At 36.9% G+C, this 25,667-nt stretch overlaps 4 protein-coding genes across 5 annotated transcripts; 2 read left to right on the top strand and 2 right to left on the bottom strand.

Annotated features, from left to right (window-relative positions):
* The first annotated feature begins 212 nt into the window (after positions 1 to 212).
* LOC147550736 (Leucine-rich repeat (LRR) family protein) lies at positions 213 to 10,782 on the top strand. Of its 2 annotated transcripts, none has more exons than XM_086665810.1 (21): positions 213 to 703; positions 2,714 to 2,777; positions 2,888 to 3,024; positions 3,119 to 3,205; positions 3,519 to 3,594; positions 4,362 to 4,436; positions 4,563 to 4,632; positions 4,730 to 4,807; positions 5,257 to 5,317; positions 5,422 to 5,500; positions 6,333 to 6,423; positions 7,148 to 7,208; positions 7,290 to 7,360; positions 7,482 to 7,552; positions 7,855 to 7,992; positions 8,127 to 8,231; positions 8,628 to 8,752; positions 8,835 to 8,931; positions 9,416 to 9,490; positions 10,161 to 10,216; positions 10,494 to 10,782. In XM_086665810.1, exons 1-21 carry the CDS (start codon positions 639 to 641, stop codon positions 10,564 to 10,566), a joined length of 1,755 nt encoding a protein of 584 aa, XP_086521936.1. In that variant the 5' UTR covers positions 213 to 638; the 3' UTR covers positions 10,567 to 10,782. The 2 variants fall into 2 exon arrangements, with proteins under 2 accessions (XP_086521936.1, XP_086521937.1); XM_086665811.1 differs by having other exon boundaries at positions 424 to 1,578; positions 1,840 to 2,777.
* Positions 10,783 to 13,895: 3,113 nt separating this feature from the next.
* Positions 13,896 to 15,396, top strand: LOC147550735 (uncharacterized). The gene is made up of 3 exons (XM_086668490.1): positions 13,896 to 14,643; positions 14,870 to 15,272; positions 15,360 to 15,396. The coding sequence occupies exons 1-3, from the start codon at positions 13,896 to 13,898 to the stop codon at positions 15,394 to 15,396; spliced, it is 1,188 nt and encodes a 395-aa protein (XP_086524616.1).
* A 3,345-nt stretch (positions 15,397 to 18,741) lies between these two features.
* On the bottom strand, positions 18,742 to 22,668 carry LOC147550734 (uncharacterized). The gene is made up of 5 exons (XM_086671501.1): positions 22,049 to 22,668; positions 21,138 to 21,300; positions 20,096 to 20,857; positions 19,729 to 19,869; positions 18,742 to 19,546 (listed from the first exon to the last, which is right to left on the bottom strand). The coding sequence occupies exons 2-5, from the start codon at positions 21,288 to 21,290 to the stop codon at positions 18,905 to 18,907; spliced, it is 1,698 nt and encodes a 565-aa protein (XP_086527627.1). The 5' UTR covers positions 21,291 to 21,300; positions 22,049 to 22,668; the 3' UTR covers positions 18,742 to 18,904.
* A 393-nt stretch (positions 22,669 to 23,061) lies between these two features.
* On the bottom strand, positions 23,062 to 25,450 carry LOC147550733 (CBS domain-containing protein CBSX5-like). The gene is made up of 2 exons (XM_086671500.1): positions 24,766 to 25,450; positions 23,062 to 24,390 (listed from the first exon to the last, which is right to left on the bottom strand). Exons 1-2 carry the CDS (start codon positions 25,098 to 25,100, stop codon positions 23,556 to 23,558), a joined length of 1,170 nt encoding a protein of 389 aa, XP_086527626.1. The 5' UTR covers positions 25,101 to 25,450; the 3' UTR covers positions 23,062 to 23,555.
* Between the last annotated feature and the right edge of the window lie 217 nt (positions 25,451 to 25,667).

Here is a 25,667-nt window from a genome sequence, read left to right as displayed (position 1 = left end):
ATGAAATTGTGCTTCGGGACACCTCTTTGCATTACAGAATAGAACTTCATGGTAAGATTCCTTTTGACCTTCGTAAGGGCCTGTAAGTTTCTTTCACTGTGTAACTCGCCTGTTGGCTAATCATCCAAACAAGTGGTCTACTTCGCAATGTACTCCGCTAGCACCCAAAAAAAAAAACATTTAGACAGACATCGTCGAACAGTCTTTACCCCAAACCAGATTAAGTTGTACCCATGGAACTTGCTCTAGGTTTGAAGTTACAGCTTAGACCGTTTTCTCATGATCTGCATCAAGAATCTTCATCTGGTCAGACAGGATCAAACAAGCGGTCTACTTCGCAAAAATGTACTCCCCTAGCACCCAAAAAAGAAACATTTAGACAAACATCGTCCAAAAGTCTTCACCCCATACCAGATTAAAGTTGCACCCATGGAACCCAAATGAGTGTCTTTATCCTCAGACGCCCCAAACATTTTTTTCTTTCTTTCTTTCTATAGCTAATAGCTAATAGCTGGCTTAACTCGATCCCGGGAACCCACAATCATGGATGATATCTAAAGTACCAATAATACTGAGAAAAAGAGGAAGAGGAGGAGAAGAAGAAGAAGAAGAAGAAAGATCAAAGGCAACAAGATAGTATGGATCGGATCATTAAAGCGGCAAGAACTTCCGGTTCTTTAAATCTATCAAATCGATCCCTCAAGTCAGTTTTTTTTTTCTTTTCAAATGATCTTATTATATACTTATAGTTTACTTTATCGAATCACATTTCTTATGTAATTTCTATTCCAAGTTTTTTTTTTCTTGAGAAGTTAACTTGTGATTTTGACACCCCTAAATTTATGGTATCAGTATATAGATTTGTATGAACTAAGTTTCATTGACCTAGAACTGTTATTGACTGACTTGTCGACTACATAAAACTAGGTTTTGAATTTTAGATACAAAAGTACTTTTGGGGTAGAGGTTATGAAACTTCAAGTTCAGATTCGTGGGATTTTAGATACAAAAGAAGTGGGTGAATAATGAGATTATGTGTATCAGTGGATACTTAGCAAGGCTTTTGTCAAGCCTATCGGAAATCTACTGCTTAGCAAGTAATAAATTTTTGGTTTTGGTAGAAACTTCGGTCTGTCCGATAATGAAAATATTTCGGTTCATGTGGAAATTTTACTAACAGAAATGATAGAAATATGATGAATGTGTATATAAAATTATTAAACCATAATGATGTTTATAACGGATTTTAATAGAATCCTTCAGTTTGAGGGGTATTAACAATTACACAGTTATGTCGGCAGGCTAGTCGAATGATTTCTTGACAATAACACCCAAAAGATAACATTTTTATTGTTAATACTTAATAGATAACAAAAATCCGTTAGTTTGAACTTTGAAGAGATATCATCAATTACAGAGTTATATCAAATAAATCTAAAAAACATCAAAGAGTATGTACCTTCAAATAACAAAGTATCTCCAAAACCCAAGGCAGTCTTTAAGGTTTATGTCGACCCCTCATCCAATTTCTACGAAAGAAATTTCCTACTCTGGAAGGAGGTATGTAGTGTCGCGTCGGTGCGGAGCTCTTCATAGAGCGTTAGAAAGCGTCAGTTCTCATAGCGTGAACCATAACTCGTTGATCTTGCGGGAATCCGAAGGCATAGCCGGATCCAACCAAGGGAGAGGCACCATAAGAAGCAGGGAGCAGGTTTGAAAAAGGATCCTAGAGTGTCTAGGAGTGCATAAAGAGGCGAGAACCAAACTTCCCTTGTTCACTAGAATGGGGCAAGAGATTGTTAAGGTAGTGGAGCGAGAACCCGGATCAAAAAGCGGCAGCAGTTAGTATTTGCTTCTTTGGATGGTATTACTAGATTTCCATCATGCCGGTGGACATTTTGAATGTCCATCATGTCGGTGGAAACTATACACGAAATAATTAAGTATGATTTCGTGCACCTAATCTCATTTTATGAAATATTTCGTTATTTTCCTCCGAAATTTGTTGAATTTTATTCCTTGCTGCCTTGGTGATCTGTCGGCAATAGACTCACACAATTATTTACATACATTGCTTCATTCCTGTCGCTTCAATTACTTGAGGCCCAGAGCTAGGACTATGAATGTGACCCGTCTCTATTTGTTTTATGGTGGTAGTATCTAAGTGTGAGTGTTTGCCATAAACGTTTACAAAGAAAGAATCGGGTAGGTAGGTCACAAGAGATTCATCCGGACGAGCACAAAACTATCAGAAAATGTACAAGTTTAAAGAATCGACTTAAGTTTCCCAATGAACGAGTCCTTAGTATGTAAATTATCAGCCCACTCCCCCTTGTGAAAAGAAGAACGCAGGTTTTTCTTAATCCTAGAAGGGCTTCCTCTTGCAGTCCTTTTCTCGCTTGGAATTTGCATTGTTCTTTATTTTGCAAAGGGACCACATAATTGCATGTGGTGATGCCACACAGAATTTCATTCCTTTAGAGGGTACTTTACCTGACTTCTACAGAAGCATAATTGGGCCACCTTCAGATGGATTTGTACTAGTCATTGCTCTATAGTTTGTGAACTAGTTACTGATGGAGAAACAAGTGGATGCTGAGATGGTTCAATGACCCAACTCCAAAGAAGTGTGTTCTAGTGTAAACCACTCCATCAATGCATAAAAATCATCAACTTTGCGCTCATGTCTTGATTAACTTGTTCTTTTATCCAGGGAAATTCCAGATCAAGTTTATAGGATTTTGGAGGTGACTGGGGAGGGTGAAAACTGGTGGGAGGTATTCTTCTACTTCTTTCATTTCTTTTGTCTTTAACATTTCTTTTACATAAGCTTTTTATGCAGCATGTCAATTTTGTAATGATAAAGGGATTTGTCTGGTATTTACAGGCTGTGGAATTACAGAAGCTTATATTGGCTCATAATGACATTGAAGTCTTGAAAGAAGACCTGAAAAATTTATCTATGCTATCTGTCTTAAATATCAGTCATAACAAGCTATCTCACATTCCAGCTGTAATAGGAGAGTAAGTAGTTTTAACGTCTTTACAGTCTTTTCTTTGAGCTTATTTTTGTTGTGATAGTTTATTTGTATCTGACAAATGTGTACTTATTTGACAGGCTTAACAACCTAAAATCGCTAGATGTGTCATTTAACTCTATTGCCGCCATACCTGAAGAAATTGGATCAGTAACTTCTCTTGTGAAGTAGGCACCATCCTTCCCACGTCTCTGGTTAATGCAATTGAAACTAGAATATCTGTTAAAACACAGTCATTAGTATGTATGCATAGTATGTTTTTTCTGCTTACGTAAAAATGCCTTGAGATGTGGTACTTATTATGCGATGAGTAAGAAAAGTTCTTTATGATAGGCAGCGTCCTTTGATCCCGTCGTTCACGTGTTTCTAGTTCGTTATGATTGGCAGCGTTGTTTGATACAATGTAGATACGTAGAAGAGTTCTATATGATTGACACTGATTATGTGTGACGTTTTCCAATTTTATTGAAATGAATCCAGGCTCGACTGCTCAAACAACCTACTTAAAGAACTCCCGAGCTCTCTTGGAAGATGCTTAAATTTGTCTGATCTTAAGGTAATTCTTTGGTTTTTCTGCATTGTATATAACATTATGACCTCTGATAAGCTGTAAATTTCTTAGTTGGGGTGATCGCTTTGGATATGCCTATACTATGTAGTGCTTTAATGGTAACTTTTTCAATGCACATTTTGGTTGTTTAAATCTCTTTACTGTGTAATTTTTTCCACGATACAACTGTGCACATGTTTTATGATATTAATGTTTTTGAAATGAAATGCCAAGTATCTAGAAGTAGAAGATATCCATCCAAGCTACATGCAACTGTCCCAAGAATATGCTTGTACCTGACACATATGGAAAGGATGCAAGCCCCTACACAATGAGTTGAGTTTATGAGTATTTTTAGTGGGTGAGCATGAAATGTCATCTCGGGGCAACTGATTTTACTTAACAGTCTCGGTTTTGTTAGGATCTGATATGCTGTAATTATGAAAAATTGAGAACACTTCGGCGAGTGGAATTGTTATTTTCACATTTTGGATCAGCATTTGCATTTGCCTTGATCATGTTGCTTCTAAACATCTCTTTTGGGATTGTTATTTTCTCATTTTGTCAGGATCTGATATCTTGAGAGTAGCTGATCCCTTAGTTTTGCATTTACCTTAATCATGTTGCTTCTGTAGATCTCCTTTGGGATTGTTATTTTCTCATTTTGGATCAGAATTTGCTTTTCTAGAAATTCAGACCGGAAGCTAATACCAACAGTTCTCTGCTTGTTTTCTGGGCGATATTATTGAAATCCATTATTTGCTCTTACCCAGGCAACCAATAATAGCTTGACAAGATTACCTGAGGATCTAGCCAACTGCTCAAAACTGACAAAATTGGACGTTGAGGTACGAGTTATAAGTTTGTAAAATTCTTTAGGTTGTCAAAGTGGTTGTGCTTTCTGCCTTCCCCTCGCCAAAAGCATGGTTATATTATTTATATGCTCGAATAGTAAAATATCTGTGTTATCTCAGGGGAACAAGTTAACAGTCTTGTGTGAGAACAATCTTCTCTCATGGACAATGCTCACTGAACTTAATGCTTGTAAGTATTTATAACGTATAATATACCATTATGGATGTCTATAATTGGGTGTCATTTCCTGCAAATGATGTAACCATAATTTTTGCCTCTTTTACAGCAAAAAATTTGCTTACCAGTATGCCCGAGAATGTTGGAGATCTGTCACGCCTTATTCGTCTAGATCTCCATCAGAACAGTGAGTGATGTCTCTTTTAACTTATTTAACATGGACGTGGGTACGGGTATCAGTATCTGACATCATTTCAATGTGTCTGCTAGACGCATAAGTGGCCAGATCAGGGTTACCGTCCACAACTATTCTGACCAACCACTTTTACATTAAACAAAAAGATTTAACCTTCAGCAGCGTTTTATGGTCCTAAAACAACTGTGTGCAAGTACAGACAGAATTCGTGCAGACACATAGTTATATGATACCTCCTACTCCTACAGTGTCTAGAGTATTCGAAAAGAACATCCGAGTGCCTGGTACGAGTATCTGAGTATAGGAGTATCCGACACGGGAAAGAATCTAAAAGATAGTACTTTCCATGTTACATAGCCGTCTAAACAGAATTCTTTGGGGTAGGAAGCTGTTTTTTTTTTAAATATTCTGATAACCCTACTTACGTATGTTGGGTGCAGAAATTTCCTCTATCCCATCATCAATAATGGGCTGTAATTCTCTCACAGAATTTTCCATGGGGTCAGTTTCTTGTATTTCATCCTTGCCATATCATTTCCTTAAACTAACATTCTTCCATGGTTTTCCTGTTGTACTTGTACCTCATATAAGACTTTGGATTTCAGAAACAATATGCTCTCTTCAGTACCACCAGAGATTGGGGCTCTTTCCCGCTTAGGTACCCTGGATCTTCACTCAAATCAGGTGATTATAAGATTTAGTGACCCTTGAACTTCACTGTAGGTGTTTTTAATTGAGAAGCAGTTGGTGTCCGCACAGTTCTTTCTATCTGTCTAGTCAGCAACTTTCCTTTCCATGTGGTTGTCTGTTTGTAAATTTACATGTCGAAAAGTAGCATTTTTGTGCGTGCAACTTCTTTCTGTTTTGTCGAGCTGTAAATATGTTTCCTGTTTCTTTGACTTTCATTTCTCCTTAGCAACATTTTTGAAGAACATATGACATGAGGTTTATATGCAACAATGTGCCGCTAGTCTCTAAGTTTGCTGAGTTAGTAATAGAACTCAATACGAATAGTAATTTTTTCGAAGTGTTTTGTATGAGAAATTCCATGAAAAGGCTAGCCTGACTTTTATGAGAGGCATATTCTGATTAAAGGAGAACAGAACATTAATCTAGTAACCATTTAACTGGTCAACGTATTGTAACCTCCCACTATCCTGAAAGAGCCAGGGGCTTTGGGGTATGTTTTCTAATTCGCTGACCCAACAAGGAGCTGTTATCAGACCTTGTATGCATAAAGCTAATTTCTTTCTTGCCAGTCATTTTTTTTCTCCTTACTAAAATATATTTTCAGAAATCTAGTATGTGCACCCGACCTTCTCATGTACCTATTGTAAGACTTGTCATTACCGCATTTGATTTTCCAGGGGAAAACTAAATTGTTATTGCACTTCAATCTTCAGCTTCTCAAATTTTATTACTTCCTTTTCACCTTCTCTTGTTTTTGCTTTTGAGGAAGTTCTGTCCTGGAATGGAACCTATAGGTAATAGCTTTTTAACTGTTAAATATGTGCAGTTGAAGGAGTACCCTGTAGAGGCATGTAAACTGAGTCTCTCAGTCCTAGATTTGTCAAATAATTCCCTGTCAGGCCTTCCTCCAGAAATTGGTAAGTTAGCATATTTTATTTGGATGTCAAGTTTAAATATTTTTAGATTTTACTGTTTATTGGATGCTTTCACGGCAACATTGTAATCTTTGAAGAGTAAGGCCTTCTGATGCCAAATCTGTAACTTCCCTAAAGCTTCCAAGATACTTATCTCGATATATTAGTTTAATCTATTAGATCCTTTTTTGTAACTCAAGTTACTTGTCTGTTAGTTGAATGCATGTTTCCTTGACAAGGATATTACAAAGCCGTATGATCTAGTCATTGAAGTTGTTCACTCTTTAGTGGCCCAGACTGTGAGCTATATGCAAACAAAAGAGAAGGAACTCATAGATCCTTAGAAATGCAATGTAGAACATATCTGGTACAATTTTGCTTGTGCTACACAATTACTGTCACCCTTATCTTGTTTGAAATGGATGAATCTCAAAATCACATTGACAAGGAAAAGGGGTTAATGCCACTATTCTGCTACTGCTTTCTACCTTTAAGGGAAAATTCAAGCCATCGCCTCTTGATTTTGTCATTGTAAAATGTAAATTACATATTAGGGCAAACAACTGTTTATTTGATTGATGCTTGTATCTAAATCTATTCTCGTGTCATTTACTCATTTAGGGAGTTTTTAACTTTGTTCCACCTGGATAACTTGTCTTTTCATGTTACACTATCTGCTATTCTTGATTTTAGTTAATGTTTTCCATGTAATGTGACTGTGTTATAGGCACAATGACGAGTCTCAGAAGGCTATTGCTTATTGGTAATCCTATTCGGACTCTTCGGAGGTTTGTACTGGTCCTTGGTAGTTTACGTTATTCAAACGCTTGAGTAGTTAACAGATAAGCCTAACCAAATTTTATTATTAGCTCGTTGGTATCTGGACCCACACCCAATTTACTGAGGTTTCTTCGAAGTAGACTCTCTTCTGCTGATGAAGGTAAATAGGCTCTGAATTTTAATAATAGTAACTGAAAGAACGAATTTTGTGCCAGCCATAGTGTTTTGTCTGTAAACCGCATGATTTTTTCTATTTTAATACAAATTAAATTGCAATGCAGAGTCTGGATCTGCTTCTCCTGCAAAAGAAGATCTAGTTGCCAAGGCAGCTCGATTGTCTCTGTCTTCCAAGGTCTACCTTCTCTAAATATTTCAGTTCAGCATTTGTTTTTGAGTAATCTGGTATCTCCACTAACCATAGCAAATAATCATATATTACTAGCATTGCTTACGCGTGCTGCTAAACGTGAGGATTAGTTTCGTGTCTGCCAGTGCTGAAGTTGGGCAGTCATCGGTCTAGTATCTTGCATAGGGACCATGTTTTGTGATTACAATAATTTTGGACACTTTCTGTGGTCTTTTCACTTGAAGTAAATCAAATTTCCCATAATCTTATTATTTGATTATTTAAACGTATTTGAGTTGTTTTTTCAGGAGCTTTCTTTAAGTGGGATGAGTTTGAGCTCTGTCCCACCTACAGTGTGGGAGTCAAGTGAAATTATGAAAGTCGATCTTTCTAAAAATTCAATTCAAGAGCTACCAAATGAGCTGTCGTCATGTGTTTCCCTCCAGGTGACTTGAATAATATACCTTTCCTAGGCGATAGGAGTTAACTGAATGGTAGAATTAATAGTTATCGTGAAATATATTGTTAGGAATTTGTGAAACTTGAGCATACTTTTGGATGATCATTTCCCTATATGCAGGCACTAATATTGTCCGGGAATAAGATAAAAGAATGGCCAGGTTCAGTCTTAAGCTCACTTACTGGTCTTTTGTGTCTGAAGCTGGACAATAATCTCCTCACAAAGGTATATTCCTTGTACTACTATCTTATTTTACGAAACTGCAATCTTCAGCGGCCAATACACTAGGAAAATATCTCTTATTTGCTTTGGTCTTCACTCCATGGCTCATTCTATTTAGATGTTATATGTATTTAGCGTAATAACATTAGTGGTTTTATTGAGCCAGTGAATGATCTTTCTGCATGATTAGGTCTTGATTTCTAGTCATTACTCGTTTTTCTTTGTTGACGGGAAATTTGAAAATTAATAACAAATTAGAATTCTTTAAATCGAAATTGTCTTGATCTCAACATATTTATAGTTTGAGTTAGATATATCTGCCAACTTCTGTTGTGCTTGTATACTTTCATCATCTCGTGTCAGGTATTCTTCCCTGACTTTATTTATTTGAGTTGGCAGATTCCGTCAAATGGCTTTGAAGCTCTTACTAAACTACAGATTCTGGATTTGAGTGGTAATGCTGCCTCATTATCAGAACCTTCTGGACTCTCTTGCTTGCGGCAGTTGCAAGAGCTTTACCTAAGGTCCGAGTAGACGAGAATTAGTATTTCTTAATAACTGTCGAATTTGTATTTATTTTTATTTAATTGTATCTCATGGCTACAGGCGTACGCGGCTACAAGAAATCCCTACAGAATTATTGAGCTTACAGCAGTTACGAGTTCTTGACCTGAGCCAAAACTCACTTGTATCAGTACCTAAGGTGACAACACTCTATGAAACATGTTTTTCGATGTTACATCTGTTTCTTGTCTGGATTCAAAGCTATGCAACATGGAGTGAATATTCATCTTTAGTATTTTTGTCTGGTACTCGTAGTTGAATACTCGGATAGTCTTATTGGATATTTCCTAACTTTAGTAGGCACCGGGTGATATTTAATACATAGTACTTGTATGAAGCTTGCACTTAGTCGTGTTCAGACCATAAAACACTACTCTAGGTGCAAATCCTTTTTCTTATGTTGACAATGCAAAGTTGGTCAAAAAGCAAAAAAGTCGCAAGTAAAAATGAAGAACCTATCAGTACCATGTTACATAGATTTGAAATGTGTAGTAGGTCCGGAGTTTCTGCCTAAAATTGGAGGTATTCACACATACAATTAGGTTTGACAACTTCCAATTGTTTTGTTATTTCCTTTGAACACAGTTTTAGTTAGAACTTACTATCTGGTGATTTACTTGCAGGAATTCAAGACTTTTACATCTCTGAACGAGCTTAACTTATCAGACAACAATATTTCAACGCTTCCACCTGAGCTAGTAAGCATGAAATCTATCTCTTTTATTGTGGCGTCATTGAAATTAGGGTTAGTTCCGTTTTTGCCCCCAATTTGTGATCAACTAACTATTTTGGCCCCCATAAGTGTCAGGCAGTTCAATTTGGCCCCAAAGAGCCAAAAAAGAATCAACTTTTTCCAGAACTACCCTTAGGGGGAAAAATGGAATTAATCCAAAAAAATTTAAAAACATAAACTCCACCTCATCTCTCCCTCTCTTCTTCCATTTCATCACCTCTCTTCTCCACTTCATTTCTCTTGCCACCTCATCTTCTTCCCCGCGGAAGAAAAAAACATTATGTTTGAAGGTCACTGGCAGGAAAAGGGTCGGCTGGGGACCTTCGCCGGAGAAGAAGGATGAGGTGGCGAGAGAAATTAAGTGGAGGAGAGAGGGAGAGATGTGGTGGACGGTGGAGTTTATGTTCTTAAAATATTTTGGATCGATTCCATTTTGGCCCCCAAGGGTAGTCGTAGTTCCTGAAAAGGTTGAAATTTGTTTGGCCCTTGGGGGCCAAAATGGAATTAACCCTTGAAAGTAAGGTAGCTATGGTGCATATATAAATATATATATATTATGCATGTGTGTATAACATAAATGGAACCTCATACTCGTGTTCTTAAGTATTTCTAATAAATGAAGGTTTTTCGAGCAGGGTTTACTAGAAGAAAGCCTACAGGCTTTGAGACTTGATGGAAACCCATTGAGAAGGTACCCATTGAACTTTCGATCGTTCCATTTTAATTCTTCACTATATTCAGCTCTCTTTTCTCTTTTGGCAGTTTAGGTGCTAAATTAAACCCCTTAAGATTTAAATTTATGTAGCCATGAGAATCTAATTTTATCGTACTAACATGTTCGGCTTCTAGCCAGTGGCCTATTCAAGGAATCAGGGAAAATGAACATCTAAGTATCTAACCTCTTTATAATGGAATTCATTTCATATATTAACCTTGCTTCTCTAATCCATGTTTAACAATTTCTGCAGCATTCGACGAACAATCTTGGACCGTGGAACCAAAGGTGTTCTAAACTATTTGAAGGAAAGAATCCCAGAGTAATATTTTGAGCAATTGACTAAATTTTCATTTGTACTCTATTTTCACACTTGAGTTTGGTTGAAGTTATTGAAGTGTGGTTGCTTGAAGATATTGTTTTATTAGTTGATGAACTATTCAGACTAAACTGCCCTTGTGGGAAAGCTTGATTTTTGGACCATACCAAGCAGAATTTGATGATTATTAATACAATTTGTTACTTGAGGTTGTTGTTCTTTCTATTTTGCATCATTTCTTCTTTTTCTGTACTTTTCTGTACTCCCTTTTCCATTATCTTTCGGGACCGAATGATTTGTCGCCCCTAATTACTAGAAAGAATGTTGCTTCTCTGTGCAAGGAAGTTTGAAAAGTGTCCCCTATAAGTGTTAAAAACATCTCCCTACAAGCAGATTTGAGAGGGAGTTTGTAAGGGTTATTCATGGGGGCGTCTTTCAAAACGTCCTTTCGTGTAATATGTAGGTTACATAATATTGTGCAACTCTCGTAAGCTACATATCAATGTTCATTTTTTTTCATAAAAAATCTCAATGTTCACAATCTATAGTTTACTGAGTGTTAAATTAGAAAGTAACTCTTGCTCAGTGAGTGAAAGAAAGAGTTGCTATCACTAATTGTAAGCTTTCAAACTTGTGATTCTCGTTGTAATCAGACGTCGTCAGTGAGAAGATAAAGAAGACAATTGATTTCGTACAAAAGAAACAGCTAAACGAGGATGACGATAGTTTGTTAAAACAAAATGAAAGTACGTGACCAGAAAAGTAGTAGACAAGTAAGCGTGTGATTTTGTATGTATAAAGAATTCACCGTATAAACAGTTCAATAAAGTCTTTTGGGACTCATAGGGTTCACTAACAACTTAATGGTGTGTTTGGTTGCAGGATTCCTATCAAAAGTGGAATTTGGTAGGAATCATGAATCCTTGGTCTGTTTGGCTACCAAGAATCCTAGGACTCTTGAATCCTAAGGATTCCTAATTCCAAAATTTGTATTGGACCAAAATCCCACCCTACCCCCTAGGATTTGCTAGGATTTTGGATTAATGAACCTAAATTTCAAACTTAAAATCAACAAAAAAAATATTTCCTTCTACAAAATCATTATTTTTTTTCAAAATCATTGTTTTTTTCAAAAATTATATTTTTTTTAAAGACGTTTGAAAATACTCAAATAATAATAAATCATAGGATTCTTAGTTGCCAAACAAGCCAAAAAATATTGCTTGGATTCATGAATCCGTGGAATCATGAATCCCAAGAACTCATGAATCCGCGGATTCATGATTCCGCCATCCAAACACACCATAAATTTGTTTGTTTTTCCCCATTTTATGAACTTGTATTACAAGGAAGTATAACAAATACTAAGCTGGCAAACAAACTCAACCCAAATAAGTAAACGCTCAAATAAAAAAACATATACTCTCAACAAAAAAAAAAATAAACAAACATATACTATATGAAAAGATTGAAGATTTTTTTTTCCAAAAGATCTTTCTCCTATTAAAAAAATCTTTCTTTCCATAATATTTTATAAAGATAGTGTAGTTATCATTCGTGAGAATGAATGAGGTGAGCAAAGATTTATCCTTTATTCTACTTTTAACAAAGAGTCATGAGAAGGAGATGGCCAAAGATTCATCTTGCCAATAGTATTTTATGATGTAGAAAAATGGTTAACAACAAGAAAACCCAAACACGGTCTGGACATAAATTTTATGTGGTTTGCTGCAATTCGTATTTTCCATGAATCAGATTCACTGAAGTATGAATCACGAAAAGCTACGTATGATTTCTGTCTAAAGTCTACCTAATTCCTGTTGGACAAGTCACTATTTAAAAAAATTACCCAAATATCATCTAGATGGTTTGTGTTGAACAGTCTTCAAGAACAACAAAGACTACATTTGAATTTGTCTAACTAGGAGGCCGAGTTGCTGGATTATGTAGGAACTCTTCAAATTTTCTACGAATTCTCCTTTTGTGAGTATGAGTAGATTTATGGAGTCATACTCATCTTTAGTTAATTTATTTTTAATCCTTTTCATTTTAGGACTTCCTCATCAAATCTTTGTACTCATTTTTTTGAAAACCATTGTACTCCTAAGAAGTCATTAGACATGTATCAATGTGTGGAGATGATTAGAGTGTTTGTTTCTCAATTTTTTTCCCACAAGGCCACAATATATATTTAAATATTAGATAGAACTCTATTTAGTTGTTCTTTACTTTATGAGATCATTTTTCTTTGAATTTTTTGATGAAAGGCCCAAATTTTGGGCCCAAATACAAAAAAAAACCCAACAAGGTTTAATATCTCACCCAAAACCCAATAATCAAATAATAACTCATATCAAACCCAAATACACATCCCAATGTGCAATCCGGGCCCAACTCTTATCTCTAAGATTTCCTATTTTCTTCTAAACCCTCTTTTGCCCTCCTATATATATCCCTCAACTCTAACAACTCATATCTTTCTCTCTCAAAAATCTGATTTACTTTCTCTCTCCAAAATCTGTTTCACTTTATCTCTCTACCTAAACCCAAATACAAACCCTATTTTTCCACCTTCATCTATCTACAGTCTTCATCTCTTCGATCATCATCTTCGTTTTCACGTTTCTCTCTCTAATATTGTCATCATCTTCCTTCAGTCATCACCTACAGACACAAACCGAGATACAAACCCTCTTATTCCTTCAGTCATCATCTTCTTTCAGCCATCAACTTGTTCGTTTCTAGACTCATCAACTTGTTCGAATCACCATCTTCTTGTCCTATAAATCCAGGTAACTGTTGATGTTGAATTTCTTTTTTATGAGATTTTATGCTCTTGTTCTTCCTTCTCGTCTACTGTTTAGTTTCTGGAATGTCCGTACAGGTCTATCGCTGTCCGTACAATCTTTTGGTTTCTGGTACAACTTTAAAGTTTGTTTTAACATTTTCTAAAATGTCTGAACACTTGGTACATGTTACAAGTACTTTATCATGTGTTAACACATTTGTTTCATAGCTATTGAATTAGCAGTTAGACCAACATTTGATAGAATGATTAGACATTGCTTCAACATTTGATAGAATGATTAGACATTGCTTCTTGGACCACCTGATTATACCACATATTCAAATCATTCAGTATAATGTTATCCATCATTTTCACATAAACTCACACATTTCATATAATTCTACGACATTCTTTTTGATAAATAAACATTCATACGCATGTCAAAACATTCTCCCCGGTGTTTAGTCATTACACTAGATGTTCACACATTTGTTAACATTTTAATACAATTGATGATACTTTCATAACATTTTATTCAATTTTGCAGTATGGAAACTGAAAGGTCACTTTCTACATCTCAAAATAATGAGAAGAAGTTAGTATGTGACTCATGGGGCGACGTATTTACGGAGATTGAGCAAATATTCCCCGGTGGTGTCATAGCTTTTCGACACGCTCTTGGTCGATATACCATTGCAACCAAGAACAACTACAAATATATCAAGAATGAACCAGGTCGTGTGACTGCCGTTTGTTCCAAACCCGGATGTAATTGGAGAGTGCACGGGGTTGCACCATTGGGATGTAAATCCGTGTTTCTGTTGAAAGAGTACGAACCGAATCACGATTGTCTCGATGTTGTTCTCAAACCTGCGGATCCCAAGTTGTCTAGTAAACTTGTTGGCAGCCTAATGGATGAAGACATCAGAAAACACCCAAATTGGAGTACTGCTGAAGTTAAAGAAAAGTTTCAAGACGATTACGGTGTTGAGTTGACCTATTATTTTTCTTACGGTGGTAAGAAGGTAGCCATGGACAAAGTATTTGGGCAGGAGGGTGATTCCTATGCAAAGTTGAAGTGGTACGTAGATGCTTTGGAGACTACTAATCCCAATAGCATAATTGATTTGCAAATCGAACCCACTACCAACAGATTTGTCCGAGTTTTTATTGCCCTTCACGCATCTATCCTTGGGTTTCAACACTGTCGCCCTGTGATCTATATTGATGGAACATTCGCCAAAACTCGTTTTAATGGCTGCATTTTGGCTGCGGTTACCAAGGACGGAAACGACGGTATGTTTTCATTTTCACATCACATGTTAACATTCTAATGTTCCTGCTAACACCTGACAAAATGTTAGAACATGATCAATAGTGACGCGTCATAGAAAAAGATGCGGCGCAATTTATTGAAGTCATACCTCATTCCCAAATATGGTTTTACATTTCCGGAAATGCTTATGCACTTTTGATTCATGCATCAACAGAACTAATTTTGTATTTCATTTTTTTTTGTTAGGTCTTTTCCCCATTGCTTACGCAGTTGTGGACATTGAGAATGATCATAATTGGGATTGGTTTCTGCAAAATTTGAAATTAGCAGTGGATCCGATGAAACGTTACACCTTTATTTCGGATAGACATGCTGGAATTCTAAAAGGCGTGAAGAACGTTTTTCCCACCGCTCATCACTCATTCTGTGCTTGGCACTTACGATGTAATCTGAACTTGAGGATACGTAACGGGGAGCGCCAGTCACGTTATTTTCAGAGTCTTATGTTTACGGCGGCACGGGCATTACCCGAGAGCGAGTATCACGCAACCATTGAACAAATGGTTGAGATGGGTGGAACCAATGTCGAGAGGTTTTTCCAATCCCTTAATCCGGAATCATGGGCAGATTCCTTTTTCTCAAGGGATAGGTATTTTGTTTTCTCTTTTTCAGTTATTTTTTAACATTATTCATATCTTTCTGTTATGAATGGACATTTTTTCATGTGTTTCGACAGGCATATACATGTTTATACATTTCGCGAAATGTTTTAACACGACACGATTTTTTACAAGCATCCCATTTAATGTTTTTCCACAGGTATGGCGCCATCACTTCCCAACTGTCTGAGAGCTTCAACAACATGGTCAAGAAAGCCCGTGTGCTCCCTATTACAGCATTGTTGGATGCCATAAGACAGAAGATTATGAACAAGATGAGAAAGCATAGAGACGCTGCTATTGGATGGAATACATTTCTTTGCCCATCCATTAACTTGGAGCAACAAGCGAAATACAAAGTTGCGGAGACTTGGAGATACGTCGAGGCAGCCCCACTTGTTTATGAAGTATATTCGACTCCACGCTATTCCGTAAATCTTGGTACTCTCACATGCTCTTGTCGGCGTTGGCAAGTAGATTCGCTTCCGTGCCAACATGCAATGTTATGCATCAACAAGACTCGTGGTGATAGTACATGTTTTTACGATCCGGTCTGGACCGTGGAGGCTTACAGGAACACATACCAACATTGTGTTTACCCCGTTCCAAATTTTGACGAACCATATACTTTTGATCCATTAACCAAGACTCTTCCTCCACTAGTTAAAAGGGCACCAGGCAGACCACGTACAACAAGGTTGCAGAGTTCCGGAGATGTTACCAGGAGGAAAAGAATCTGTCGCAGGTGCAACCAACCCGCTTATCACAACAGTGCGACATGTCGAGCCCAACTGTAGTTCTCATTTTCCTAAATGCTTCAACATCAACGATATGTCTCAACATGTTACAGACTGTCTGTACATTGTGTTGAATGTTTTAGAAAAATCTTTTGGTATTTAGTACATATTTTGGTCTCTTGTGAAAATGTTATAACATTCTACAAAATGTTCAGTTAATGAATCCTTACATGTCTTACTATTATTTACAATGTGTTAACATTATGGATTTTTTTGAATACATTCGTATTAATGAAGGAACATTATTACATATTTCTCAAACATTTATCAATTTGTCCCAGCATTGAAAGGAATGTTCTAACATATCTGTGTATGTTCTTCCCTGAAACAAACTCTAAGGGGACAATGCATGTGACACATGTTGTTGAAGAAAAATAATAATATATTCAAATTTACTTCATATTGTTTTAACATAAACATCCCATCCAAAATCATTGTATGTTGTTAACATCCCAAAATAATTTACAAACCATATTTGTTTGTAATCTAATCAAGAATGAAGTCGTTTCGGGTTTAGTGATATGAACATAACCCGTTACCTGAACAACTACTTCATTTTTGATTAAAAAAGATCCTTTACAAAAAAAACATACACAGGGGAAACTACTTCAAGCTCGGGCCATCCTCCAAGATATCGTATTCTCTCTCAAAATGTTGTGGGTTAGCTTGGCCCTCTTCCTTTGTGCCAGGGATACCCAATCTGGGTTTTCTGTACGCTGTTTGGGTCCTGTTGTCGTGCAGTTTGCCACGAGCTCTTCAATTTTCAAAATGACAAACAGACCGCAATCCGGGCTGTTCAAGACACAAACGAAATGTTAAAGCATAACCAATAATGTTTCTACAGTCACAGACAATTCTGAAACATAATGTTAAATGAGACTAAATTATTAATAACTACGTGTTTTTTATCAAATTTATAAAAACATATAAGTTTTTGTTCCAACATTTCCCGGAATGTTGGAACAATTTCCAACTAATTAAAACATGCATCATAATGTTGGAACAGATAATGACTGAGAACACTTACTTTTCTCCCTGAGTAGGGAATTCTGGCTCCCCAACGACATCTGCATATTTTTGTTGGGTTCCAAACATTGTGAACCCAACTTCTTCCATTACATCCTCGACATATGCCGCGTACTCCCTGACATTTTCGTAACAGTCCTTGGCCTTCTTCTTGTCAAATGACATTGAGTCATAATGGGTCCACCTATGGAGAAATACATTGTATATCAATAGTGTCCAGTGCCCCCCCTTGCTGCGTCCCCCGTTGTTGGGTGGCAGATTGGTGCACACACAAACAATATCTCCGGTTTCCCAGCATTATTACTCAACGTGCGATTGAGCATATGTTCGATTGAAGCTTGGTTGACCTCCGACTTTATCATTGTCTGTCGAACAAACACAAAGTTATCAAAATGTTCACTCATATAAAAGATGACGATAGGAAAACATTCTAATCACTTAACTTACGTAGATCTCTGATGGGAGGCAAAGCACACACTTTTCTTTCAATTCCTTGTGATTTGTGACGAAGGAACTGGCCCAGTTGATTATCTGCGAATCACATTCTAGATTCATCATCAACATGTCGAGCTGGTTTCCACATATGTCGTTTATCCCGTCACTAAACCACACTTTAGTACTGGAAAATGTGGAAAAAACAGTGTCACCTTTTGTAATGATAGGACATATCATCCAATGCTAGAACATTACAGTAAGCTAAAATTAATGTTACAACACAAACAAGAATGTCCCAACATTATTGTCAGTGCATGAACATTACAGTAACCTACTCGTACCTTTTGTCACTTTTCCTGAGGAATTCTTCCATCAGACCCTTTTCATCTTCCTTGACATTCTTCCAGACTGGGCTTCTTCTCCAGTTTCCTAGCTTCTTAACTTTCTCCTCTTCTGACTTTCCGGCTCCCAACTCTATAATGTCCTCTACATTGATTGTTTTCTTTTTCTCGAGTTGCTTGCCTTTCTCGGTCAAAGTTCGGGTTCTTGGCTGAGTTTTTACCCTCTTTACCAGAGAGTTTTGTTTGTTTTTCTCTTTCGTTTGAACAACCTCAGCCATTTCAACCTGTGGCTTATTTACAAAATCGTCTTCCGAAGAACTTTCATTCTCCACGATCTCGTAGTTTTCATATTCTTTGGCCACTTCACAAACCTCTGAAAAGAAAGCTGAAGGCCAAGTCAGCTGGAAGTCTAGTTCTTCCGTCTCTTTTTCACCTACATTCAAAACACTTCCAAAAGACTTTTCACCTGTCCCCCACCACCACACGTTTAACTAGTCAACATTCGATAGAAAACCAAATCTTAACAAAAAGCATTCTCCAATTCTTGATCAATATATATAAACGTTATCACGGATGTTCCAACATTTTACGTATTTATGCGGAGAAGAACACTTACTTGTTTGTTTCTTATTTATTACTTAGCCGACCACTCTACTGTCGTTCGTGGTAAAAGACAGTCTTCAATTGTCGTGGTAAAAGACATCGCGGGAGTACGATAGAACTCTTTTACTTACCGTTTATCAAAAAACTTGTAACGATGGCCGAACAATTTATGTTCATACCAATCATCTGACAAGTAAGTAAGAATTTCAGAGAAGATAGATTGATTGCACACAAGTTAATACGTTGCTTAAAAGAAATAAACTAGAAATAAAACCAACTTAAATCTAAAAAAAGACAATATTCATTACTTTTATAACAATATCTCAAATGTTGAAGCATTCTGGTATTTGCTCCAACATTTCCAAATTCTTATAAAGCAAAGACAGGAATGTCAACAGAAGTAAAGATTTGCGTGAGCATTTACTCACTTGACCCAGCAACTTGGCTCACTTTCTGCTCCTGGTTTTGCCCCTCCACGGAAGATTGACCCCTTACCAACTCATCAGAAATTGCCTTCTTACCCTTATTGTCTATTTCTGCTCCTTCAGTTTTGGCTTCGGCATCACTTTCTTTTTCGATGCTGGGTTCTACGTTTACTTGTTCCGGATTTTTTGGGGCTACTTCCTGCTCCACTATCTTCTCTCCACTATCTCCACTCTCCACCTCTTGTCTAACCTCCTCTCCAACATTCACCTCATCTCTACCAACAGTCACCTCATCTCCAACAGTCACCTCATCTCTACCAACCTCTTCTCGAACAGTCACCTCCTCTCCAACAGTCACCTCATCTCTACCAACCTCTTCTCGAACATCCACCTCCCCTCCGACACCAAAATCAAATTCCAAAACATCATTCTTCTCTCCTCTCTCTCTCTTCATCCTCTCCAATTCCTCTCTTAATACTTCTCTCTCTCTCTTTACCATCTCATTCTCTTCTCTCAACCTCTCCACTTCCTCCTTCAACTTTTCTACTTCTTCGTCATTCATCTCCACCACCACCCTCTCAGTGAACTTTAACAACTCTTCCTCTTCAACAGACTCTGGCACCAACTCCACCTTCACCTACAAGGAGGGATACATATGGTTATTATTCAACACCTCTCAAAAAAGTCATACATTTAATTAAATGTGAACAAATTCATACAAATGTTACAACATTTGCCACAATGTCAATCAGACATCAGTTATGTTAGAACATTTATTAAAATCACAGAGACATTTTAAGAAATGTTACAACAAATTACCTGCTCCTCTGTAATGCTTTCCAGCTCTTCTTCCAGTCCTTTAAGGAAGAATGGCTCGATCATCCATCGAGCTATTCTAGGACTGACCCCTACTTCTCCAACCAGGTCCTCATGGATCCTGGTGTGCATGCAGTACCAGTACTGCAAATAAATTAAACACAAATAGGTCAGAAGTGTTTTTCTGTATCATCACAAGGAATGGAAACACATTTTTTACATTGCCCAAACATTCTACGAAATGTATCAGCATTACAGAAGCCCCAAAAGATTGATGACACATTTTGGAGAATGTCAAAGCAAACTAACTTTATTTATTTGCACTATAAGAAATTATGAAACATTTAAGTGCATTGTAATGAATACTTACGGGGAGAAGAATCAGGCATCCTGAAGCTTTTGCCGGGTCTTCCGAGTGCTTGTTTATTCTCTCCATCATGTAGGAGTGAATAGCTCTCGCCCATGAAACTCTTTTCATCATTCTCTCCGTTTGGAGATTGTGATAAAAACTCCCGACAACCGAGGAGCCGGCAGCTGAAGCAAACAGGAATGTGGCTGCCATGTACATAATCCATAGTTTCAAGAACTCAATGGCCGGAGCCTTTGTTCTTGCAGCCACATGCAAAGCCTTTTCGATGCTGGGACCCCCAAAAGATGCAGCCTTTCCCTCAACAATACAGTCTTTGAAATACTTGCTCAAAAACTGGTCCTTAGCCACATCTATGGTGACATTGGTTGGGAATGCATCATATATTTGTCCTTCCATTGGGACTCCCAACAACAAAGCAACATCTCCGGGAGTGAACTGAATCAACTTCCCTCCGATGTTGAAGGCTTGACTCTGTTTGTCATAGCAGTACAGAAGATCATAGATGGCTTTGTTCGGCTTCTCCATCACATTCTCTGTTCGGAAACTAAAACTGGTCACTGCCTTAAATAAGGCCCCGAATGGTGAAGAAAGCAACATCTTCCTTTGCTCTTCAGTAATATATAACTGCAATTCCCGCGCCACCTTGAAAACTGCTTTAAAATTACATTTGTAATTAAAAGCAGTTTTCTTCTTCTGCTCCATAGGCTCTTTTGGTTGAGGCTCCACCATGGGCTCTCTCTTCTTGGAAGTATATCCTCGGTGCTTCACACAAAAAGTAACAGATATGTCAGCACATTCTACAAAATATACAACACTACACTGAATGCTACATCACTATAAATAATGTCAGATCATTTTGGAACGTGTCCACACAATAGAGCCTATGCCAATGCTGGTCTACACAAGAATGAAGGATCACTAATTGAAACAACATTTCCAAGAATGTCAGCACACTAACAAATATGCCAAAACATTATATGAAATGTCAAACCACAAACATTAAATACAGGACATGGTCAAAGATGTGTATACAATAAGATACCTTGGCTTGTTTTGGACTTGCAATTTTTTTGCCTTTTTTGCTAGGCCCAGCAGAGGATGGCTCTTCAGCAGCCCTCTTCCTAGGGCTAGCCCTCAGTGGTGTCTGTTGTTTTTGAACAGGAGCATCTCCTTTCTTTGTGTTTGGTTTCACCATCTTTTGTAATCTGCAAAAGCTGTTATGTTTTGTATTAGACACCCACACGTATCAAACAAACACAGAATGTATATACACAATCAAAATGTCTAAACATATACTAATTTCTTTTACATAACCATGAATGTTAAAACAAACACCCATAAATGTCACCACAGAAACCTAAATGTTAAAACAACCCTAACCTAGAAACTTGAGGAAGATTCATGAACACCCAAATGATCTTTCTGTGAAAATGCATGCTTCCGAAATCACAAACAACTATCAAAATGTCTAAACATACTCTAACATTTCTTCAAAACAACCCAGAATGATAAAACAAATCATTCACTTCAACAACAAAGACATTTAGGTAAAAATCAAAGACAAAGTACTAAATGTCTCCACAGAAACCTAACTTTCGAATCACAACCCTAAATGGTAAAACAAAACTAACCTACAAGCTTGATGAAGAACCATAAACTCTCAAATGCTTCCGAAATCACAAAACAAAAACCAAAATGTTTTATCACAAACTGTAGAGCAACTTAACCCTAAATCTTTTTTGAAAAACAACCCTAAATGTTTTTTCAAAAACTCAAGATCAGACTACTGAACTTGAAATAACAAACCCTAATTGTTTGAAAACACCCCCAAATTTTCCCACAACCCTAAAAATGTACCAACAAACAAAGATCTGAAACAAAAAACCCCAAAAATGTTCCTACAATCCAATCGATTTACCAACAACAGAGAGACGAGAGAGAACAGGGACGTACCTGTGTTTGAAAGAGAGAGAAATCGAGAGAGAAGCACCGGTTTTGTTCTAAGTGAGCGAAATAGAGAGAAAGATGAGTAGATCCGGTTGCTTAAATAAGTTTGGTTGGTAACGTTTGGAATGAAACAGGCGTTAATGGCTAGGGCTTGTTTCGCTTGAAAAAGAGAAAGAGAGAATAGAGAGATGGACCGGTTTAGTTTGGAGAGGATACAGAGGAGAGATAGAGAGGAGATGGTTGAATGAAGAGAGAGAGAGAGATGGAAATGGTTGTGTCTGATCGGGTTTGAATGAGGAGAGAGGAGAGATGGAGACGGTGAGAAATCGTTTGAATGAAGAGAGAGAGATGGAGTGGGTTTGTGTGGATGGAAATGAAAGAGAGTCTGGTCACTCTCGGGTGAAGTGAAGAGAGAGGGTTGTGTCTGACGGCTATCAAGTCAGACGTCAGGGAGGGGAAGATGGGAGGCTTTTGGGCGGGAAATGTGTGAGGGATAAGAGAGGGAACAATTTCTTTTGGAGGGATAGAGAGGTAATCTAACATTTTGGGTTTTTTTTGAAATATAATTCCCTATTGGGTTGGATTTCCTATTTGGGCTCTTTTTTGGGCCTTAGATTTATCCTCTCTTTTTCTTTTCTCTTGCAAGCTTTATGAGATCAATTGCCGTAGAGAAAAATTGTTTACAAGACTACAATAATATAGTAATAAAGTAGAAAAGTTGTAGCTTGAATATAATATATACGAGTTGACTCGAAATCTTTTGAATGAGAAAAATATGAAATGTGTGCATTAAAACATAATATTGGTGTGCTTGTGAAGGGGAGGTAGGTTAAGATATATAGATACATTTATTATTTGTGAAGTAAAAGTATTTGTTTATGGTTGATTCATTACTTTTTATACCAACTCCTATTTTAAATTAAGAGACAAGTTAATCAAGTTATAATAAGCGACTTATCAAGTGCGAGGCTTATACTTCTTTTATAAAGAAACAAACATTTTGCGAAAGAGAGATAGAATTGCCAATCTTTGTTGTCCATTCTAAATTCGGTTTGGTTTCTTCTTTAACTTTTAGTTGGCTTTTATAACATTTTTCTTGAAACAAAACCCACTGTTTCAAGATTCAAAACCCAAAAAGGGTTTTCAGTTTCTTCATTCACTTTCACAAAAAAAAAAACAGAAAATTAACCCACCAAAGTTCACAACCCAACAATAATTTAAAAGTACAAATGCAAAAAGCATCTCAACCACAAAAGTTTAGAACCTTTTTTCCATCTAACATGGGACTATGCCCGGCTGAGTGGCCGGTAGACTATCACTTGCCTGACCAATATCCCAGCTGAATTACGGCCGACTACGTGACCTGAAAGAAATTAGAGAACATTTTACTCTCTAAATCATGTTCGTCCACATGTCTGACCGGGATTAGACAGATAATGGTCTGGCGAAGTCCTATTTGCAGTCTCTATTCTCTCTCTCTCTCTCCTTCAACTCTGTTTGCTTCAACTCTTTTTTACTGCAAATGTTCCCGAAAAACAGTTAACATATCGGAAAATGTGACGATTCCGGCCAAACTGTTATCATCTTCTATAACCCAAACATAATTAACTCTATGAGCTAAAGCTTGAATCATCACAGCAACTAATGAACTTCCTGGATTACAAACAATTGCTTCAGCTCTTCTCACCATTCTTGCTGAATAACTCCCTGATCTACTTAACCTTCTTCTCCGACCAGTTGATGAAAATGGGGTCATCGGTGAAGACCACCCTGCAAATTCTTCATCGGAAGACGAAGACGAAGAAGAAGATGACGATGATGATGATGTGAGTTTTGATGATTCTTCCATTAAATTCAACATTCCTTCTAATTTTCTATCACTTAATCTTGATTTAACTAATCTGATTAAATCTTCAGGTGGACCACCACAATCAATATAAGCCATTAGATCACCAGCTGAAAGTGTTGTAATTGCTGATGAAACAGTTTCTTCACAACTTGTTAAAGTAAATGGGGAAATTTCACCTATCAATTTTCCTTCTTGATCTACTACAGCAACTGAAGTTTGTTGAATTAGGGCTTGTGAAATTGATTCAATAGCTAATGAAGCTGGTTCATAATACTCAATTGCTAATACTTCAGTTTGAATTATTCCTAGGGTTTCAATTGACAAAGCTGGAATTGGTGAAAAATAACTTATGGAATTCAGAAGAAATCTGATTATATCTTCTTGAGTTAACCAACAAAATGAAGGTTTTTGGATGTGTTTTTTTCTACTGAAATTGGTTTGAATTGGCACAACTAGGTTTTGTGCTCCTTCAAGAACTAGATCAATTGCTTCTAACAAACTGAAACAAAAAACAGAAATCAGAGTTAATACTTGATTAATCAATAGATCACAATAAACAAATTCATTCTAAACTCGATGAAATTTTGTGATTTAAACGATTGAATTTTAACTCTTTCAATCAAAATCAGTAATCTGTTCATAAAACGATGAGAAAAAAACGAGATCTAATCCGCCATGATCATAATCAAAAGCTTAATTCTTAACATGCAGATGAAATTGATCTAATCAGATCAATTCACCGACATTACAAGAAATTTAACCTAGAAAAATTCCTAAAATGACGATCAATTAAGCAGAATTTGAAGTTAACTAACTAAACAAAAAGGAAGAAGGAAATTATATAATTCAGTAGTGAAAATGAAGAAATTTGAACCTTGAAGTTGGATCAATATGACGAATAAGTCCAGAATCAATCGGCAACAAAACTGAAACTGAAGATTTAAGTGCTAAAGAAGGAGAAGAGAGATTTTCTTGTTTAGAAAGATAACAGATAATATCAACCATACAAATTTTGCCTAAACATTTGAAATCTTCAAGTGATCCGTTTTTCTTTGAAAGATCAAAGTTCCAGATACTGATGAAATTATCATCCGATCTTTTCAAAGCGGATAAAGCTTCAGCGATAGTAGCAGAGATTGGAAGAGATTTTAGTGGTGGTTTTCCAAGGCAGAGGTCTGATACCTCATTAACTAGAAAGCTAATTGCCATGCAAATGAAACAGAAACTTTTGATAGAAGTGTTTAGAAACCCTAGCTAGTTATCTTCAGTCTCTCAAAGAGGTAAAGAGATTCTAGAGAGAGAAAGTTGAGAGACAGAGAGAGGAGATACTGGTAGTAGGTAGGAGAAGAACTAAAATGTGATGGAGTATTTATAGAAAAAAATTATGTACATTTTTTATATTTATATTAATTTTTTCTTTTTTTAAATATTGACTCGAGCTCGGCAGGCTGTTAAACGGAGCGGCCCGCCAAACCATAGACCGGGCTCGAGCCATATCCGACCATGGGTTTGTTGATGGGTTGGGAAAAAACACTCGGAGCTCAAAACTGGTCATGGACATCCGAAACTGTTAGAGGCCATAGGCACATGAAATCGAATCTGACTGGGCAAATGAAATTAACAGGTCAGCCTCATATTTGAAAGTATTACCTGACATCTCGCCCGAGACTGACTCAATAATATTTGTCCGAGAATACCCACTTATTAATGTTCATCAATTAAAGTTCTAAGTGACCTATTGGCCATTAAGATTTGACAGAATTGGATATGTTTTGG

This window comes from Eschscholzia californica, unplaced genomic scaffold (assembly GCF_041429995.1).
Source record: "Eschscholzia californica isolate CP2 unplaced genomic scaffold, dmEscCali1.0.p SCAF_3, whole genome shotgun sequence".
Lineage (NCBI taxonomy): Eukaryota > Viridiplantae > Streptophyta > Magnoliopsida > Ranunculales > Papaveraceae > Eschscholzia > Eschscholzia californica.
This window is presented reverse-complemented; position numbering and strand designations above follow the sequence as displayed.

What these genes read in the sequence shown, in the direction of transcription:
- LOC147550733 (XM_086671500.1), bottom strand. Translation starts at nt 25,100, where the DNA reads ATGGCAATTAGCTTTCTAGTTAATGAGGTATCAGACCTCTGCCTTGGA. An exon ending in CATATTGATCCAACTTCAAG is followed by an intron (nt 24,391 to 24,765) that starts GTTCAAATTTCT and finishes TTTTTGTTTCAG; the next exon opens with TTTGTTAGAAGCAATTGATC.
- LOC147550735 (XM_086668490.1), top strand. Translation starts at nt 13,896, where the DNA reads ATGGAAACTGAAAGGTCACTTTCTACATCTCAAAATAATGAGAAGAAG. An exon ending in TACCAAGGACGGAAACGACG is followed by an intron (nt 14,644 to 14,869) that starts GTATGTTTTCAT and finishes TTTTTTTGTTAG; the next exon opens with GTCTTTTCCCCATTGCTTAC. An exon ending in TCCTTTTTCTCAAGGGATAG is followed by an intron (nt 15,273 to 15,359) that starts GTATTTTGTTTT and finishes GTGTTTCGACAG; the next exon opens with GCATATACATGTTTATACAT.
- LOC147550736 (XM_086665810.1), top strand. Translation starts at nt 639, where the DNA reads ATGGATCGGATCATTAAAGCGGCAAGAACTTCCGGTTCTTTAAATCTA. An exon ending in AGGCCTTCCTCCAGAAATTG is followed by an intron (nt 6,424 to 7,147) that starts GTAAGTTAGCAT and finishes ACTGTGTTATAG; the next exon opens with GCACAATGACGAGTCTCAGA. An exon ending in GATGGAAACCCATTGAGAAG is followed by an intron (nt 10,217 to 10,493) that starts GTACCCATTGAA and finishes CAATTTCTGCAG; the next exon opens with CATTCGACGAACAATCTTGG.
- LOC147550734 (XM_086671501.1), bottom strand. Translation starts at nt 21,290, where the DNA reads ATGGTGAAACCAAACACAAAGAAAGGAGATGCTCCTGTTCAAAAACAA. An exon ending in CAAGTCCAAAACAAGCCAAG is followed by an intron (nt 20,858 to 21,137) that starts GTATCTTATTGT and finishes TTTTGTGTGAAG; the next exon opens with CACCGAGGATATACTTCCAA. An exon ending in GATGCCTGATTCTTCTCCCC is followed by an intron (nt 19,870 to 20,095) that starts GTAAGTATTCAT and finishes ATTTATTTGCAG; the next exon opens with TACTGGTACTGCATGCACAC.